Below are 19,495 nucleotides of genomic sequence, written 5' to 3'. Positions count from 1 at the left end.
TTAAATATTTTATAAATTTCACCAATGAAACCATCTCCATCTGTAGTTTTCTTTGTAGGAAAATTAACTTCTTTAGGGGCACCTGGGTGGCTCATTCATTCAGTGTCTGCCTTCAGCTCAGGTCATGATCCCAGCGTTCTGGGATCGAGCCCTGCGTCCATCTCCTGCTCAGCAGGGAGCCTGCTTCTCCCTCTCCCACTCCCCCTGCTTGTGTTCCCTCTCTCACTGTGTCTCTCTCTGTCAAATAAATAAATAAAATCTTAAAAAAAAAAAAAAAGAAGTAACTTCTTTAAAGATATGTGACCACACGGTTGTCCTGTTTCTTCTTGTGTCAAGTTATGTTTGTGGTAAACTATGCTTTCCAAGGAATTTATCTATTTTATTTGCTTTCAAATTTGCTGGTATTTAATTGTTCATAATATTATATTGTTATGGTTTTACTGTCTGATATATCTGTAGTAATAGCTCCTTTCATTCCATATACTTATAATTTGCTCATCTTTATCTTGATCATTCTGCTGGGGTTTATCAATGGCACTAATATTTTCCTTATTAATTTAACTTAACTTTTATTATTGTTTTTCTGGGTTTTTTTCTTTCTTTCTTTCTTTTTTTTTTTTTCTTTTGTCTTAACTCTTCTGTCATCTGTCTTCTTTGGGTTTAATGTGCCCTCTCTTTCTTGCTACTTAAAGACCAAACTTAGAGTACTGATTTTATAACTTTCATCTTTTCTAATATAACTGCCCCTAAGTACTTCTTTTGAGGCATACAACAAATTTTGTTATACTGTCTTTTCATTATTATTGCTTTAAGAATAAGTACTGATTTCCCTTGTAATTTTTTTTAGTCAAAAAATACTTTTTGGTCGAAATTTCAATTTTAAAAAGTTGTTGAAACTTTATGTGATACCTGTTACCTATCTTGTTAAACTTTAATGTGCACATTAAAATCATGTTTATTTAAATTTTTTGAGTGTAGTGCTTTATAAATGTCAAATAAGTCAACAATAATGTTTGGGTCTTCTTTACCCTAACTAGGCTTTTCCTCTCTTTGTTCTATAAATTACTGGAGGGAAGTATTAAACTCTCTAGCTATTATTACAGATTTATCTATTTCAACCTTAATTCTATCAGTTTTTGCTTTTATATTTTAAAGCTTTCTTATGAAATGCATATACACTTAGGATTGTTATGTCATCTTGACGGATGAACTTCTTATCATTATGAAATGTGCCTCTTTATCTCAGTAATACTTCCTGTCTTAGAGTCTGTTTAGTGTGATATTAATATAATCACATGAACTTTCTCGTGCTTGGTTCTTACATAGTATTTTTTCTGTATTTTATTTTCAACCCATCTGTGACTTTAAGTATTTAAATTTAGAAATATTTAAAATATATACTCATATTCTGTTACTTTAAATTTAACTAGTTTATATTTAAAATATTTTAAATGTATTACTTTCAGACATATAGTTGTCTAGACATATAGTTAGACATATAATTGAGGCATATAATTATTTGCTGTTTATCCAGTCTTAAATTTTACTCCTTTTAAATAGAGTGTTTAGTCCACTTGTCTTTAATATGGTTGGGCATATTTCTAATTGTCCCATTTGCTTGTGTTTCTCCTCTTCCTTTTCTGACTTATGTTAACTAAATAATTTTGACATTTCATCTTAATACCTTTGTTGACTTTTTATTTTGCATTTTAAATTGCTTTTGGTTATTGCTCTAGGGACTATGATCTGTGTCCTTGACCTACCATAGTTTACACAGAGTTAACCTTGTACAGTTTTATAGAAAATGTAAAAACTTTGCAATAGTGTGATTCCATTTACTTTCCATATTTTCTGGTGTTGTTTTAATATATTTTACATCTACATTTGTAATAAACTTCACGATAAACTGTTGTTATTCTGATTTTAAATAGCTAGTTACTTTTTAACCATATTAAAAGAAGCTAAAAGATCATTTTTTTGTATTTTACCACCATATTTTTCCATTATCAGTGCTCTTCATTCCTTCTTGTAGATTTGTGTTTCCTCTTTATTTTTGGTTTTTAGCAGATTGACTGTGTTGTCCTCAATATAGTTCTTTTTTTATCTTGCTTTTAAGACCTTTCAGTAAATTTCCACTTCAAATAATGTATTTTACTGTTCTAGTATTTCAGTTTTTTTATTGTTTGCAATTCTCTGTCCATTCACTTTATAGTATTTTCCTTTAAGTCATTGAACATATTTATAGTAATTACTTTGAAGTCTTATCTAATAATTCCAATTCTGAATCATCTTATAGGTCTATTTGTATGAACTTCTATTTCTTGATTATAGATCACATTTTTCTGCTTTGCATGTGTAGTTATTGTTTATTATACAGTGGATATTGATAAAGATACATTGAAAGGTATCTGGATTTTATCATCTTCCTTTAAATAGTGCTGAGTTTTGTTTTACTAGACAGTTAAATAACTGGTGAGTCCTTTTGTTCATATTAATTTTTTTATTTATTAAGGTGGATCTCTTAATATTTTACTTAGTCCAAGAATGTGGCATGTCAAGGTCCTTAACTGAATGAATACCCAAGGTGTTCAGTGGGAACCACACCCTGACTGGGCCACCTCTCCAACACTCTCAGCAATTACTCATCTTTATGATGCCTCAGCACTTAATACCAAACTTTGAACATAGTAAGAACTCACTTTTAGTTCAATTCAATTAAACAAACAGGGTGGCCTTTATGGACCAACAGTGGCACAGAGGAACATTATTTAAACCAAAACCTAAGTTTGTACATTTTTAATTCTCCTACAGTAAGCTTCATTTCTAAAGCAAAATTATGAATAGAAAATTTGGGCAATGTAAATAATCTCTATAATAGCCATGAATCACTTAGGGTTTATAAAGCTTTTAAATTTTTCTATCTTGTATAAATATCATAGCTATGTTAAGTAGATTTTATTATTATCTCCATTTTGCTCTTGAAATAACTGAGGCACGGTTATGTTATGGAATGCTCATTGTTGTATAAGTTAGTAACTAGAATTTGGAGTCCAAATCTAGTACTTTTTACTATTACAGGGGAATATGTTATTTGTTTACAAAGTAGGTTTCCATATCAGCAGTTTCAAATGGTCCAATCTAGTATCTTCAGAAGTTTAGTTCTGACTTTCTAGGAAGCTCATTTTTAACTACAGTAATGACAATACCTGGTGTTAGATAAAAACCTGATGTTAGGTAAACTACTGGCCATTCCTTTTTTTTCTACATGTTAGTCCTTTCTCAGTAAACAGCAAATAAAAACTCAACTTCATAAAATTTTTAACTCATTTTAAATATGAAACATTATCTCTACAATTTATCTGTTCTTATTTAAACAAGCCATGTTTTACAGTAGTGGTTTGGATATACAAACATTTTTGTTTGTAAGTAGCAGTTTTCCTGGCTACTTAATTTTCTAGCTGCCTCACAGGGACCATTGTGAGCATATTATCTCAAGCACAAGTTGGGATGAAATAACCATACTGTTGTTAACTACAGATAAGAATTTCAGAGTGGGGAAGGAAATGGTTCAAATTATCCAATATGTTAAATGTCCTATGTAAATCAAGATATTCCAAAATAGCTTCAATGGCCCCTCTTGTCATATGATTGCAGGATTAGGAAAAAAATTATTTGCAAATCCAGTTTCTGTTTAATGTCCAGTAATATGCAAGGGGATTTTTCTTAATGTTTTCTGGCAATGGAATTTGTTTTGCATGTGAATGAAAAGTTACGATTTGTTACCCTAGTCAAGAAATAAATATAATACAGGGATGACATGATTACACATTTTTAACTTCTTTCATTAGTTCTTTATTTTTTAAAAAATTTTTAAAGATTTATTTATTTATTTGAGAGAGGGCATGTGGGGGTTGGGGGATGGAAGGGCAGAGGGAGAGAATCTTCAAGCAGAATCCCCACAGAGCACGGAGACCCAGGGCTAGATCCCACGACCCATGAGATCATGACCTGAGTCAGAGGCCTAAGTGACTAAGCCACCCAGGAGCCCTATTAGTTCTTTAAAAAAACAAAACAAAACAAAAACACAAAAATGAAAAAAACTCCATTGAGAAGTGCCCTTGGAGTTATCTACTCTGTTGTTTTTATTGATGTCACTTCTGTCACTGCTCTTTGGTTTGTCTAATTAACAGACTTTATTTGAGGGGACAGTTTTAGATTACAGAAAAAATTGAACAGATAGTATAGCATTCCCATATTTCTCTACTACTCTGCTCATAATTTACCCTGTTTTTGACATCTTGCCTTAATGTGTCATATTTGATAAAATTGTTGAATCAGTATTGTACATTATTATTAACTAAGGTCCATTAACTAAGTTTACATTAAGGTTCACTCTTTGTTTTGAGCAATTCTGTGGGTTTTGACAAGTGAGTAATGTCATGTATTTACCACTGTAGTATTATACAGAGCAATTTCACCACCGAAAAAAAATCTGCTCTGCTGCAATTATACAGTCCTTCTCCCCAATCTCCCCACCCCACTATCCCCTGGCAATCAGTGATTTTTTTTTTTTTTTTACTGTCTTGATAGCCTTGTGTTTTCTAGAATGTCATATAGTTGGAATCATAGAGTATGTAGGCTTTTCAGACTTTTTCTTCTATGTCTGCTATGGCTTGATAGCCCATTACTTTTCATCACTAAAAAACATTCCAAGTTTTGGGATTTTGAAAGGTAGTAAAGAATATTTTTTTAAAAGGCAATCTCTTTCTAAATGGAAATCTACCAAGTGCAAAATAGAAATGTAACCTATATTTCAACTGGGTTTAAAACAAGAAAGCAGACTGAGATCTAAGACTAACGCTTTTTAAAATTCACTTCACCCCAGGTGAAGTGCCAAAATTTTTCATGCATTTTATAGATCTGGAAGCTTATAAGATCTCTGAGTTCCTTCCATGTGCTGAAATAATATTATTTATACCTCATAATGCTCCCAGGAATTAAGTAATATCCGTATTTTATGATTGAGAAAAAAGAGGCAGAAAAATGAGTTTTGCCAGAGCTATATGACTTGTTAGTAATTGAAGTGAAATTTAAACCCAGATCATGCTGCCTCCCAGGTTAATGCTCTTTCCAGTGTGCCATTATTATACCACTTTCTAAGTAAATACCTTAAATGTCACTAGACCAAGAGCTAGACCAAAAGAGCAAGGCTTCAAGCCCACCACGCTAATCTCCTAAATTCACTCCCACCCCTTTTAAACCAGAGCCTTTAAAGTTTGAAACCTTTCCAATTAAGAATGGTAGGTTGTACACATATGTCTATTCCTACTCCCTTCTGAAACATCATTAAAGGGAAACAGTAAGGGAATAAAAAAAGTGTAATTCTAAGAACAAAGAGAATGTAAGAAGAACATGAGTAGACAAGAAACAACAAAAATTGAGCAGATAGAACACAATTACATCAATAGTAACTCACTTTATAAAAAGTAAAGACAATTGAAACCTTTCTATAAAGGAGAATACTAGCAAGAAGCAAGCCAATTCTTGATGCAGAGCACCAGAAAGTCTCAGGAATTGAAAGTGAATGAAAATGAGGCAGAGGGGCGGAGCAAGATTGCAGAGGAGTAGGAGACCTGGATTTCGTCTGGTCTCAGGAATTCAGCTGGATAGGGATCAAACCATTCTGAACACCTACAAACTCAACAGGAGATCGAAGAAAAGAATAGCAACAACTCTGAACAGAAAAGCGACCGCTTTCTGGAAGGTAGGATGTGCGGAGAAGTGAATCCGAGGCGATATTCGGGAGGATAGACAGCGGGGAGGGGGCCTCCGTTGGCCACTTCTGGCAAGTGATAGAGCCGCAGAGCACAAAATAGGAACTTTTACAAGTCGGCTCCGCTGAGGGATGTCGTTCCAGTGGCTAAGTGGGGAGTGGAGCCCTCATGGGACAGTGTGGTCTCAGGACCCTCAGGGTCACAGAAAGACTGGGGGTGCCTGAGTGCGGCAGAGCTCCCAGGTATCAGAGTGGGGAAGCCGGCTGCAGAGACAGAGCCGAGGCGCGGGCTCTCAGCTCAGGGTTGCCATAAACTGTGACCCGCAGCACAGTCGGGCCACTGCTCCTCCAGCAGGGACCCAACAAGTGGCAGATCTGGGGAGACTCCCCTTCCTCTCCCGGGAGGAGAGGCGCGGGAGTGCACCGCAGGGATCTGCTGGGTTTGGAGACTCCACACGGGGTCGTGTGCCAGAGATAGAAATGCTCGGTCACAGGCCGGGTGCACTCGGAGTGCGGCCGGAGACTGGGGAGACGGGAGCAATTGACTGCTTTTCTCTGGGGGCGCACAGAGGAGTGGGGCCCCAAGTTCTCGGCTCCTCCAGGGCGGAGATTGGGAGGCCACCATTTTCACTCTCATCCTCCAAAGCTGTACCGAAAGCTTGCAGGGAACAAAAGCTCCCGAGAGGGACACCTGGGTGGCTCAGATGGTTAAGCGTCTGCCTTCGGCTCAGGTCATGATCTCAGGGTCCTGGGATCGAGTCCTGCATCGGGCTCCCTGCTCCTTGGGAGCCTGCTTCTCCCTCTGCCTCTCTCTCTCTCTCTCTCTCTGTCTCTCATGAATAAATAAATAAAATCTTTTAAAAAAAAAAAAAAGCTCCTGAGAGCAAACCCGAACAGATTACTTAGCCCGGACCGGCAAGGGCGGGGCAATTCCGCCTCCGGCAAAGACATTTGGGAACCTCGGCAACAGGCCCCTCCCCCAGAAGATCAGCAAGAACAGCCATCCAAGACCAAGTTTACCGATCAATGAGAACGGCAGAACTCCAGCGCTAGTGGAATAATGCACATAGAATCCATGGCTTTTTTACCATGATTCTTTAGTCTTTCAAAGTTAAATTTTTTTTTAACTGTCTTTTTTTTTTTTGAATTGTTCTTTTTCCCTTTTCAACCAACATCTTATCAATCCCTTTATTAAAAAACATTTTTATTTTTCATTTTTAGAGTCATATTCTATCCCTTCATAGTAGTTTCCCTTATTTTTGGCATATATATATAAGTTGTTCTCTCTTTAAAATTTTGAGATACAGTTTCTTCTAACAGATCAAAATATACCCTAAATCTCTAGTGTATGGCTTTGTTCTACTCTCCTGCCTGATCACATTTTCTCCCTTTTTTTTTCTTTTTTTTTTTTAAATCCTCTTCTTTCTTTTTTCAAACTTCTTATCAATTCCTTTTATAAAATTTTTTATATTTTCATCTTTACAGTCATATTCCATCTCTTCATCATATCAACCCTTATTTTTGTACATATATAAGTTTTTCTTTCTTTAAAATTTTGGGAGGCACTTTCTTCTAACAGACCAAAATACACCCAAAATCTAGTGTGTGCCACTGATCTATGCACCAGCCTGATCATATTTGATCATATTCTGGTTTTTTTGTTTTGTTCTGTTTCTGTTTGTTTTTATCTTTTTTTTTTTTTTTCTTTTTCGTTTTTCTTTCTTTCCCTTTCTTTTCCCCCGGCTTCAGGTCGTTTCTGATTTGTTTAGAGTATATTTTCTGGGGACGTTGTTACCCTGTTAGCATTTTGTTCTCTCATTCATCTATTCTCCTCTGGACAAAATGACAAGATGGAAAAAATCACCTCAACAAAAAGAACAAGAGGTAGTACTGATTGCCAGGGACCTACTCAATACGGACATTAGTACGATGTCGGATCTAGAGTTCAGAATCATGACTTTAAATATACTAGCTGGGATTGAAAAAAGCATGCAAGTTATTAGACAAACCCTTTCTGGAGAAATAAAAGAACTAAAATCTAACCAAGTTGAAATCAAAAAGGCTATTAATGAGGTGCAATAAAAAATGGCACTAACTGCTAAAATAAATGAGGCAGAAGAGAGATTCAGTAATATAGAAGACCAAATGATGGAAAATAAAGAAGCTGAGAAAAAGAGAGATAAACAACTACTGGATCACGAGGGCAAAATTGAAGAGATAAGCAATACCATAAGACGAAACAACATTAGAATAATTGGGATCCCAGAAGAAGAAGAAAGAGAGAGAGGGGCAGAAGGTATATTGGAGCAAATTATAGAAGAGAACTTCCCTAATCTGGGGAAGGAAACAAGCATCAAAATCCAGGAGGCATAGAGAACCCCTCTCAAAATCAATAAAAATAGCTCAACATCCTGACATCTAATAGTAAAACTTACAAGTCTCAGAGAAAGAGAAAATCCTGAAAGCAGCTCGGGACAAGAGATATGTAACCTACAATGGTAGGAACATTAGACTGGCAACAGACCTATCCACAGAGACCTGGCAGGCCAGAAAGGACTGGCAGGATATATTCAGAGCACTGAACGAGAAAAATACGCAGCCAAGAATACTATATCCAGCTAGGCTGTCACTGAAAATAGAAGGAGAGATAAAAAGCTTCCAGGACAAACAAAAACTAAAGGAATTTGCAAACACAAAACCAGCCCTACAAGAAATATTGAAAGGGGCCCTCTAAGCAAAGAGAGAGCCTAAAAGTAACATAGACCAGAAAGGAACACAGACAATATACAGTAACAGTCACCTTACAGGCAATACAATGGCACTAAATTCCTATCTTTCAATAGTTACCCTGAATGTAAATGGGCTAAATGCCCCAATCAAAAGACACAGGCTATCAGATTGGATTAAAAAACAAGATCCATCGATATGCTGTCTGCAAGAGACTCATTTTAGACCCAAAGACACCCCCAGATTGAAAGTGAGGGGGTGGAAAACCATTTACCATGTTAATGGACATCAAAAGAAAGCTGGGGTGGCAATCCTTATATCAGACAAATTAGATTTTAAACCAAAGACTGTAATAAGAGATGAGGAAGGACACTATATCCTACTTAAAGTATCTATCCAACAAGAAGATCTAACAATTGTAAATATCTATGCTCCTAACATGGGAGCAGCCAATTATATAAGGCAATTAATAACAAAAGGAAAGAAACACATCGACAACAATACAATAATAGTGGGGGACTTTAACACCCCCCTCACTGAAATGGATAGATCATCTAAGCAAAAGATCAACAAGGAAATAAAGACGTTAAATGACACACTGGAACAAATAGACTTCACAGATACATTCAGAACATTCCATCCCAAAGCAACAGAATACACATTCTTCTCTAGTGCCCATGGAACATTCTCCAGAATAGATCACATCCTAGGTCACAAATCAGGTCTCAACTGGTACCAAAAGATTGGGATCATTCCCTGCATATTTTCAGACCACAATGCTTTGAAACTAGAACTCAATCACAAGAGGAAAGTCGGAAAGAACTCAAATGCATGGAGGCTAAAGAGCATCCTACTAAAGAATGAATGGGTCAACCAGGAAATTAAAGAAGAATTAAAAAAATTCATGGAAACCAATGAAAATGAAAACACAACTGTTCAAAATCTTTGGGATGCAGCAAAGGCAGGCCTAAGAGGAAAGTATATAGCAAAACAAGCCTTTCTCAAGAAACAAGAAAGGTCTCAAGTACACAACCTAGCCCTACACCTAAAGGAGCTGGAGAAAGAACAGCAAATAAAGCCTAAACCCAGCAGGAGAAGAGAAATAATAAAGATCAGAGCAGAAATCAATGAAATAGAAACCAAAAGAACAGCAGAACAGATCAACGAAACTAGGAGCTGGTTCTTTGAAAGAATTAACAAGATTGATAAACCCCTGGCCAGACTTATCAAAAAGAAAAGAGACAGATGTTGGCGGGGATGCAGAGAAAGGGGAACCCTCCTACACTGTTGGTGGGAATACAAGCTGGTGCAGCCACTCTGGAAAACAGTATGGAGGTTCCTCAAAAAGTTGAAAATAGAGCTACCATACGACCCAGTAATTGCACTACTGGGTATTTACCCCAAAGATACAAATGTAGGGATCCGAAGGGGTACGTGCACCCCGATGTTTATAGCAGCAATGTCCACAATAGCCAAACTGTGGAAAGAGCTGAGATGTCCATCAACAGATGAATGGATAAAGAAGAGGTGGTGTATATATACAATGGAATATTATGCAGCCATCAAAAGGAATGAGATCTTGCCATTTGCAACGATGTGGATGGAACTGGAGGGTGTTATGCTGAGTGAAGTAAGTCAATTAGAGAAAGACTTGTATCATGTGACCTCACTGATACGAGGAATTCTCAATCTCAGGAAACAAATCGAGGGTTGCTGGAGTGGGGGGTGGGGTGGGAGGGATGGGGTGGCTGGGTGATAGACATTGGGGAGGGTATGTGCTATGGTGAGCACTGTGAATTGTGCAAGACTGTTGAATCACAGATCTGTACCTCTGAAATAAATAATGCAGTATATGTTAAGAAAAAAAAAAAGATATTAGGAGGGGAAGAATGAAGGGGGGGAAATTGGAGGGGGAGACGAACCATGAGAGATGATGGACTCTGAAAAACAAACAGGGTTCTAGAGGGGACGGGGGTGGGAGGATGGGTTAGCCTGGTGATGGGTATTAAAGAGGGCACGTTCTGCATGGAGCACTGGGTGTTATGCACAAACAATGAATCATGGAACACTACATCAAAAACTAATGATGTAATGTATGGTGATTAACATAACAATAAAAAATAACAAATAGAAAAAAAAAAGAAAATGAGGCAGAAAAAAAACAGAGAAGAATGAGTTCAATGTATGCATAAAGAGTAGTTTCATTTCTCCCACCCCTGTAGATCTTTGCACCCACCTTGCTAGTGAACAGTCTACTCCTCTGCCACCTAGCAGAAGACTGGAAGATAGGGGAAGATCCAGGTTGTGTGGGCCTGAAGCCTAAACAACAAAGAAATGGCCCTCTCTAAGAAGATTACATTACATTACAAAATTAGACCTTAAAAGAATATTGAGAATGAGTAAAGAGAGCATAACAAATTACAAAACAGAAAAATAACATTTTGATTATTAAATGTCAGATACCTCTATATTTTTTCCTTCTTTTTTGCTTCATACTCATTGATGATCTCGTCACATGACAATAATTGTACATATTTTCTATACAAAAAATAATTAGTTTTTCTATTGGCAGTTTTGGTTGAAATTTGTTTTTTATTATTGATAGTGGGAATGCGTAACACATATGACTTTACACAGGTAATACCATCCTATCATGGTCCTACAGATTTCTTTCCAACAAACACAAAAATGCTATTTTGTGAAATTCCTATCATAAGAGATAAAAAATTTAATGATGCAGTTATAACGTATATGTAATATTATCAATTATATTCCTAGTATTCCTAGAATATTTCTCTTTTGATCAGGCATCAATGAGAACCAGATTCTCTGCTTACAACACTTTACATGTTTAAAGTTTGGAAGAACTTTTAAGTCTGATTTTTGGCTATGTATATTTCAACTATTTCTACTAACCGTAAACTTCTGGTGCTGGGACACGTCGTATTGCATTACAACCTCTGCACCTGTATAGTGGGTGATGGGAGTATTTCAGGAAGTCATTTCTAGAGCAATAACTTTACTGTACCGTCGAACAAAGCCAGAGACTAGTTAAAGTGGTAAGGACAGGTTTTAATCAGTAATATACTGTTACAGTAAAGAAGAATCCAGCATGAACAATTTGTACAGAGGTAACTGGGCATTTTAATGGGAGAATGAGGGAGTAGGTGGGGTCTGGGGGTGAGGAGGTGCTCAAAAGATTCAGGGAAGTGAAAAATTACAAAAAGTGTGAAGGAGGGCATTGGTCCATGTGAAACTCATCTAGGTTTGCTAACTGGCACTTACTGAAGTTAGGTTTCTACCTTCCCACAGAGGCTGGGAGACAGAGACCCTATCTTCTGATATTGCCTGGAACAAACAATAAATTATATTGGCAGCCCTGACTTTTCTCAAGCAGGTACTTAAAGGGGTGGGGGGGTGGATGCAACAGTCATCCTAGGGATGTGGCCTTGAACTGTTAAAGACTATCCTGGCATTTTCTTTGAGTGTTTATAAGCCAAAGTTGAGGCATAGTCAAGAAAGGGCTTAAAGGAACCTGGCTAGAGTTTCATCAAGGAGAAAATTTTTTATCAATATCCTGAAGTGACTTCAAATCACAAAAATATATCCCATTAAACCAAACTAATTATTCCTAGTTTAGCTTATTCTTAGTTATATCTCAAAGTGTCCCCAGACACTATAATGTTGCCTAACACAAGATGAAGTGTAATAGAGGGGAAAATGGTATAAAGACCGAAGTCTTCACTGTTTGTGGCTCAAATATCTTTACTTTTGCAAGTTTTACAAAAAAAAAATGACCATGAGAACAGTAAATTTGGAGGGGTATTCTTTGGAGTAATAGAATCAAAGTATCTTGAAATTCAGAGTCAAGAGCATAGCAGAGAGCAGAAGTGAGGGGATGTATGCAGTTAGAACGCCCAGAACTCTCCATGGGCAATGCTGGCAAAGATTAGTTTAGATGGATTAGAGAATTATTCTCTGGAGAGGTAGAATGTCCCCAGGAAGAGAAATATCTTACTTAGGGGCCTTCTAACAAATGACCGTGTCTCCAAGCTACCCAGTAGTGAATCTACCAGTCACCAACACCTGCCCACATATACAAAACTTCCAATCTGATTTTTAATGCTGTTCTTTTAAATAGGTAGAGTCATAGATCGACAAATCATAGATCGAAAATCTCCAACTAAAACACATAGACCAACACAAACTGAATAAAGGAATATTCTCAGAAAGATAATTATGAGAAGGTATTGCAACTATGACAAATCAAATTTTTTTTTTAAGTAACAAAGAACAAAAAAGATTTACTGGAAATTAAAAATGATGTGGAAATGCAGTTAGATGTTAGATGATAAAGCTTAGGAAAAGTCTCAGAGAGTAAAACCAAAATACAGATGAAAAGTAAGAAGAAAAGGCAATTATTAGAAAACAAATTCAGGATGTTCAAGATTTTTTTTAAATAAGAGAGAAGAGGAAAAAAGAAAGAAATTACCACAGACGTCAAACAAGAACTTTCTCTGTTAGGTGAAGGATTACAAAAGGACCACCAAATACCTAGCATAATGAAGTAACATATTTACATATATCCTTATGATATTTCAGAACACCAGGGATCCTAAAAGTTTACAGAAAATGGGAAAATCACATGCAAATGATTTCAATTCAGAATCGTATCAGACTTCTCAGAAGAAGACAATGGAGCACTATTTTGCCTAACTCTGAAGGGAAAAAATTCAACCCTAGAATGCTGTGCCTACTCTATCAGTCAAGGGCAAAATAAATATATTAAAAGACATGGAAGATTTCAAAATAATTTGCCTTCTGTGCACCCTTTCACAGAAGCTGCTAGAAAATGCAGTCCACCAAAATGTTGGAGTAAATCAAAAAATAGTAAATAATGTCTTGTCTCTCAAATTAGGGATCAAATATAGGGGAGAGCTGAAGGGAATTAGATGATAATAAAGAGAAGTGCCAGGACAACAATTGTTCACTAGATCTTGGGAGCAGTTCAAAGCCATTAGAGCAAAAGAACAGAAGTCTTCAGGAGAGATGTATTTTCCACCTATTCTGGCCCAAATGAAATATGAGATGTGTTTTATTATTTTGGAAATAGTTCACTCTTTCTGAGAGATATGATAGTAATGGATGAGGATAAAGAAGTCAGGATTTAGAGAAGTTGTTTTTTTCAGAGTCACAAAGTTCTTTATGGAGCTTGGAATCAAACCTAAGAAACCATAATCCGGGGTACTACATGCTTTATTCACAATGCATTAATCAAAATTATAATGCAAAAGAAAAAAACAGTGCCCTAGGATAAGAGATTACTTTATAAGAATAATTGCATATTTTGATGTACAGTTTACAAAGTACTTTTTGCATAATATTTTAGTTATGACAAAGGACTTTGGAAGGATTTTGCGATGGAGAGGTGACATAGGTCAAGTGAATGGAGAATGGGATATCTGCCAGTACTAATAATCAGGGTGGAATTGGGGTGGATGCCAGTAAATTCTCAAGATTCACTGGAAACCTTTTATGGTATTGGTAGGATGTTTTGGAAGCAGATACAACAGACTTTTCTATTGCTAGTGATTTAATGACTGAACTACAACCTCTGATGTGGATCATTGACTTGACTTCAAGCTTTTACTGGGTGACAAATGTGTCAGACTGATCTGAGCCCTGCAGATGCAAAACCTATGGTCTGAAATTCTTCCTTTGGAGATTAACAGTGTTAAATGAATCAACTTTGTTTTAAATGACAGGGTTTTCTCTCTTTAGCTTCAAATTTTTATCTTAACCATATTAATTGAAATTTTTCTAAAATGAATTGAACATGTCTCTTCCTTCTTAAATGGATTAGAGAACCTATCTTGAACTTTAATTTTTCTTCTAGTTGGTGTCTAGGTTCCTCTCTTTGTGGAGTATCAAGTTAATAGTGTTATAGAGCTTTTTAAAAAATACATTTCACTATATTTACCATTGCTCAAATAAATGGACCCTTTCTTTTTATCATTTTAACCAAGTGCATGCAATTTTTCTATATGTGAAACTTCACTTACACCTTTCTTCACTTAATTCAGTAAATTATTTTAAAAATTGAGAATTGATATTTTAATAAAATTTGCCCTATTTATTTTATATCTCCTTTGATAGGCAAAAATAAAACTTTTAATATACTTTACTAGAAGTCATGGTGGAGTGAATCTTTTGCCTGTCCACTTCTAAATTCTAGCCTTCCCCTCCCCAACCTCTATTTTACTTTGAAAAATTGAACATATTATCAGAGTAAATGAGGCTAATTCTTAAATAAGATGTGTTATATTCCATGATGTTTAAATAATGATATACTGAAATATCCAAACATATCTACTGTGTGTATATATATATGTATGTACATATACGTATGTGTGTATATATGTAATACCAAATAAAATGTACAAAAAATATATGTATATATTCACATTTGTAAATGTATGTCTATATATAGGTATATAATAATATAAAATATTCCCACCATTGTAGTCATATATATGCTGATTAAAATCTACATTATATTTTCACTGACATCTTTTCTAATTGGTTATCATCTTAGCCATATTGGATATATGCATTTAGGAAAGATTGTGTTTTTTACATGACATAGCAATTCAAATTCTAAATGTTTGCTTTTTTAAAAAAAATTCCTATCTAGAAATTGATATTGAACGCTGTGTGCGAGAATCAATCAACCTGTTTTGTTGGACTCCTAAAAGTGCTACTTACAGACAGCATGCTCAACCTCCAAAGCCAACTCCTGATAGCAGTGGAGTCAGAAGTTCAACACCTTTTTTCTCCACTGAGTGTCCAGATCCTCCAAAAACAGATTTGGTATGTATCTGCAGATTTAATTTACAAACTCTGAAGGAAGACTTGTTAAAAATGTACTGTAGCATAATTATTGCTCATAATAATGTTATCACTTATGTCCTTTTAATATAACTATTTTCTAATATATGATTGTATTTATGCAACTTTAGAAAACCTTTATGTCTATTTAGTTTTACAGTTAAGAAGATTGTTCTATATATTCCTTCAGGTAGCAAGCTTCACATTTTGCCTATGTAATTGTAGTATCTCAACTTGTCATATGCTAAAAGAATTACAGAAGCAAAGGAAGAATTACAAAAATAGAGAAAGACAAGGGTGCCTCAGTGGCTCAGTTGGTTAAGTGTCTGCCTTAGGCTCAGGTCATGATCCCAGGATCCTTTACATATTCTCTATACAGGTCCCCTTATCAGATATATGATTTGTACTTATTATCTCCCATTCTGTGCATTATCTTTCTACTTTCTTCATAATGTCCTTTGAAGCACATAGTTTTTAATGTTGATGATGTCCAATTTATGAGTTGTTGTTCTCTTGCAACTTTCAAGGTTCTCTGTCTTTGGTTTTTGACAGTTTGAGTATGGTGTGTCTAAATGTGGATTTTTTTTCTTTATCCTAGTTGGAGTTAATTGAGCTTCTTGGATGTGTAGATTGTTTTACAGTGTATTTTAGAAGTTTTCGGGCGCCTGGGTGGCTCAGTTGGTTAAGCGACTGCCTTCGGCTCAGGTCATGATACTGGAGTCCCTGGATCGAGTCCCGCATTGGGCTCCCTGCTCGGCAGGGAGTCTGCTTCTCCCTCTGACCCTCCCCCCTCTCATGTGCTTGCTTTCTCTCATTCTCTCTCTCTCAAATAAATAAATAAAAAAAAAAAATCTTTAAAAAAAAAAGAAGTTTTCAACCATTGTTTCTTAAGATGTTTTTTTCTGTCCCTTTCTCTCTCTTCTCTTCTTCTGCAATTCTCATTATCTGTTTATTGCTATGGTTGATAGTGTCCCAGAGTTGTGTAGGCTCTGTTCATTTTTATACATTCTTTTTTCTTCCTGCTCTTTAAACTGGATAATTTCACTTGACCTATCTTTATGTTCACTGATCATTATTCTACCAATTCATATCTGCTTTTAAGCCCCTCTAGTGAATTTTTCACTTTATTGTATTTATCGTACTTTTCAACTCCATAATTTCTATTTGATTCATTTTCCTTAATTCTCTTTAGTAGTATTCTATATTTGATGAGACATTGGTCCTTAATTTCTTTAGACATGGTTTCTTTTAGTTCTTTGAACATATTTAAAGGAGCTGATTTAGAGGCTTTGTCTAGCAAGTCCAACATCTCATAAATGTTTTTGTTGAAAACTTTACCTTTTAAATAATAGAATATGGCAACTCTGGAAATCAGATTCTGTCCCCACCACAGGGGTTTTTGTTGCTGTTTGTTATGATGGTGGTGGTTGTTGTTATTTATTTAGTGACTTTCTGAACTAAACCCGTATAGTTTATATTCTTTGTCAGCTATGATCACTGCTTAGTTATCTTAATGGTCAGCTAATTTTTAGACAGAGATATCTAAGTTTCTGTACTCAAAAGATATCCTTAAGTTTCCGTACTCAGTAAGTCTTCCAGCCTTTGGTGAAGAGCTCTGTGTGCATGTTGGGGCCGTATTTAACATTTCAGGCAGCAGTCTATAACTGCCTTAGCCTTTGCTTCCTGCTTGTTCAGAACCTTGAGGTAAGCCACAGATGAGAGATTAAGGCTTTCTCAGGTCTTTCTAGAGCATGCAAACAGTCTTACGTATGCGTGGACAGCCTTCTAAATTCCCAGGAATATGTTGGAGCTTTTAAAGCCCCATGTAGACATTGCCTTCTTCAGCTTTTAACCTTAATTTTAAACTTTTATTGTTAGCTTCTTATTTACCCCAGTTGTTATGGTTATGGCCTCCTCCAACAACTGCAATATTAAACAATCACTGATGACTGTTTCTGACAAATAATAAATGTTTTTGACAAAAAAAGGCTGTTTGAGACAGCTCTGAATCAGGTCCAATAAAGACAACCACTGTGAAGAAAGGTTTTTTAGAGAACTGGCAGACAGGTCAAATAATCACAATTCCCTGAAATGGTTCTTCTGGGGAGCTCTAAAACATTCTGCCCCTTCCAGAGATTGCTGGCCTGCTGGTTTATGGAACTGTTGGTTTTCAAGGTGATGGCGGAGCTGAGAAGAGGGAAATGAGAGTAGGGCAAATTAAAACAAAGCTCACATTCTTACTAAGATTCAGCTGTTTCTCTTAAATATGCACTCCTCAGATTGCCATAGATTTCTTTTTTAATTTCCATAGTTCTGAAAACGTTTATTTTGATAATCTTTACCAGTGGTCTCATTGTTTTTCTGGAGGAGCAGTTTTTATGACATTTTTATTCTGCCATTCTCACTGATGTCAATCATATTCTATGCTCTTTGTCTACTGCATTCTAATTCTTGAATGAAACAAAATGGTTGGGATATTGTTGATTTTTAAAGATCAGAAAGGAATATTAACAGTTCAAAAAATATGAGACTTTCATTTTGTGATAAAATCAACTTTACCTAGGAAAAATTGCTTTTTATTTTAAACTTGAGGAAGTTTAAATAAATACTTTCCCCTACATCCTTCAGTGAAATGAGATTTTTGTTTAAATGGTTTAATAGCTTGAATCTGACAAAATCCAAATTCCTTTTTGTATTACTAATGATGGTAAGTCAATTCGCTAAAGCTTTGTGATACAAAACAAACTTTTGTATGTACTCTTAAATCAGATATGTTATCCCTAACAACAGCAATACTAAGAAATGGAAGAGAAAAATATACTACATTATTTACATGAAATGTTCTATCTGAAGAATATTCAAGGTTTAGTTCACTTTTCTTTAAAACTTGTTTTATTTCTTTTTATATGTTTCAACCATAAGGGAAAATATAATGAATGGCATAAAAACCAACACATTATTTTTTCAATATTATTTTTGAATACATACTACAAAACAGACATTGTTGTAGTTGCTGGAAATATAGCAATGGGGTAAAAAAAGTACCTGCCCTCATAGAATCTCCATTTAATGGAGGATATACAGACAATAAGAAAAAAAAAAATAAACACTTGGTGTGTTACTTGGGAGTAAGTGCCACTGAGGAACATAAAGAATAATAAGGGAGATAGAGAATGCCAAGGATGAGGAGTTGGTAGAACATTAAAGAATTACTATTTTATATGAGGGACTCAAAGACAGTCTAGCTGATAATGAGACATTTAAGAAGAGAACCTAAAGGAAGTGAGAGAGTGAGTTGTATAGATTTCTTGAGGAAAAATGTTCCATCTTGCAAGTGCAATGATGGTAACATACTTTGTAGGGGACCAGTAAGGAGACTATGTATAGAATGGAATGAGTGAAGAGGGGAGTAGAAAGTAATACACTTAGAGCGATATCAATGGGTAAGATCTTGTATAAACCTGAGGACTTTGACTTTATGCCAAATGAGATGAGAAGCTATTGTAAGATTTTGAGCAGAATGGTGACATGATCTGACTTACATGTGAAAAGATTATTTTGGCTACTACATGGAAAGGAGACTATAGAAGGACAAAGGCAAAACAGAGACTAAGGAGAAAGTATGGTGGTTTGGACCCAAGGGTCTAACAGTGGAGGTGATGATAAGTAGATATATTTTAAAAACAAATCTAACAGATGCTGCTGACTGATTGAATGTGAGATATAAAAGAGAGAGGAATCAAGGATAACTCCATAGTTTTTGGCCTAGGCTAAAAGGATGGTGTTTTGGTGTTTTCATTTACTGATTAAAGAAGACCATAGAAGGAGGTAGAAATTAATTTGAACATGTGGATTTAACAATTGTTAGTTGTCCATAATGAAGAATAAATACATTATATTATTAGTTTTATGCATTATAGCTTTTATGCTATTATGTTTTCTAGTTAATTATTACTGGTATAATAGAAAGATTATTTTTAGCAAACTTGTTTGATCTTCTGTTTTTTTTTGGTTTTTTTTTTTTTTTTTTTTAAATTTTTTTTTTTTATGTTTATCCCCATACATTAAATAATTAGGTTTAGATATGGTGTTCGATGATTAGTTGTT

The 19,495-nt window shown here is 35.4% G+C and overlaps 1 protein-coding gene across 4 annotated transcripts in view; it reads left to right on the top strand.

Moving 5' to 3' along the window:
- The window catches only part of TBCK (TBC1 domain containing kinase), a 243,483-nt gene that overhangs the window by 132,349 nt on the left and 91,639 nt on the right, over positions 1 to 19,495 (top strand). For all 4 annotated transcript variants that reach the window (XM_032400952.1, XM_032400950.1, XM_032400951.1 and 1 more), the window contains one exon: positions 15,195 to 15,370. In XM_032400952.1, coding sequence (XP_032256843.1) covers positions 15,195 to 15,370 — 176 coding nt within the window. The remainder of the gene's footprint in view (positions 1 to 15,194; positions 15,371 to 19,495) is intronic.

Source organism: Phoca vitulina, unplaced genomic scaffold (genome assembly GCF_004348235.1).
Source record: "Phoca vitulina isolate PV1807 unplaced genomic scaffold, GSC_HSeal_1.0 scaffold3, whole genome shotgun sequence".
Taxonomy (NCBI): Eukaryota; Metazoa; Chordata; class Mammalia; order Carnivora; family Phocidae; genus Phoca; species Phoca vitulina.
This window is presented reverse-complemented; position numbering and strand designations above follow the sequence as displayed.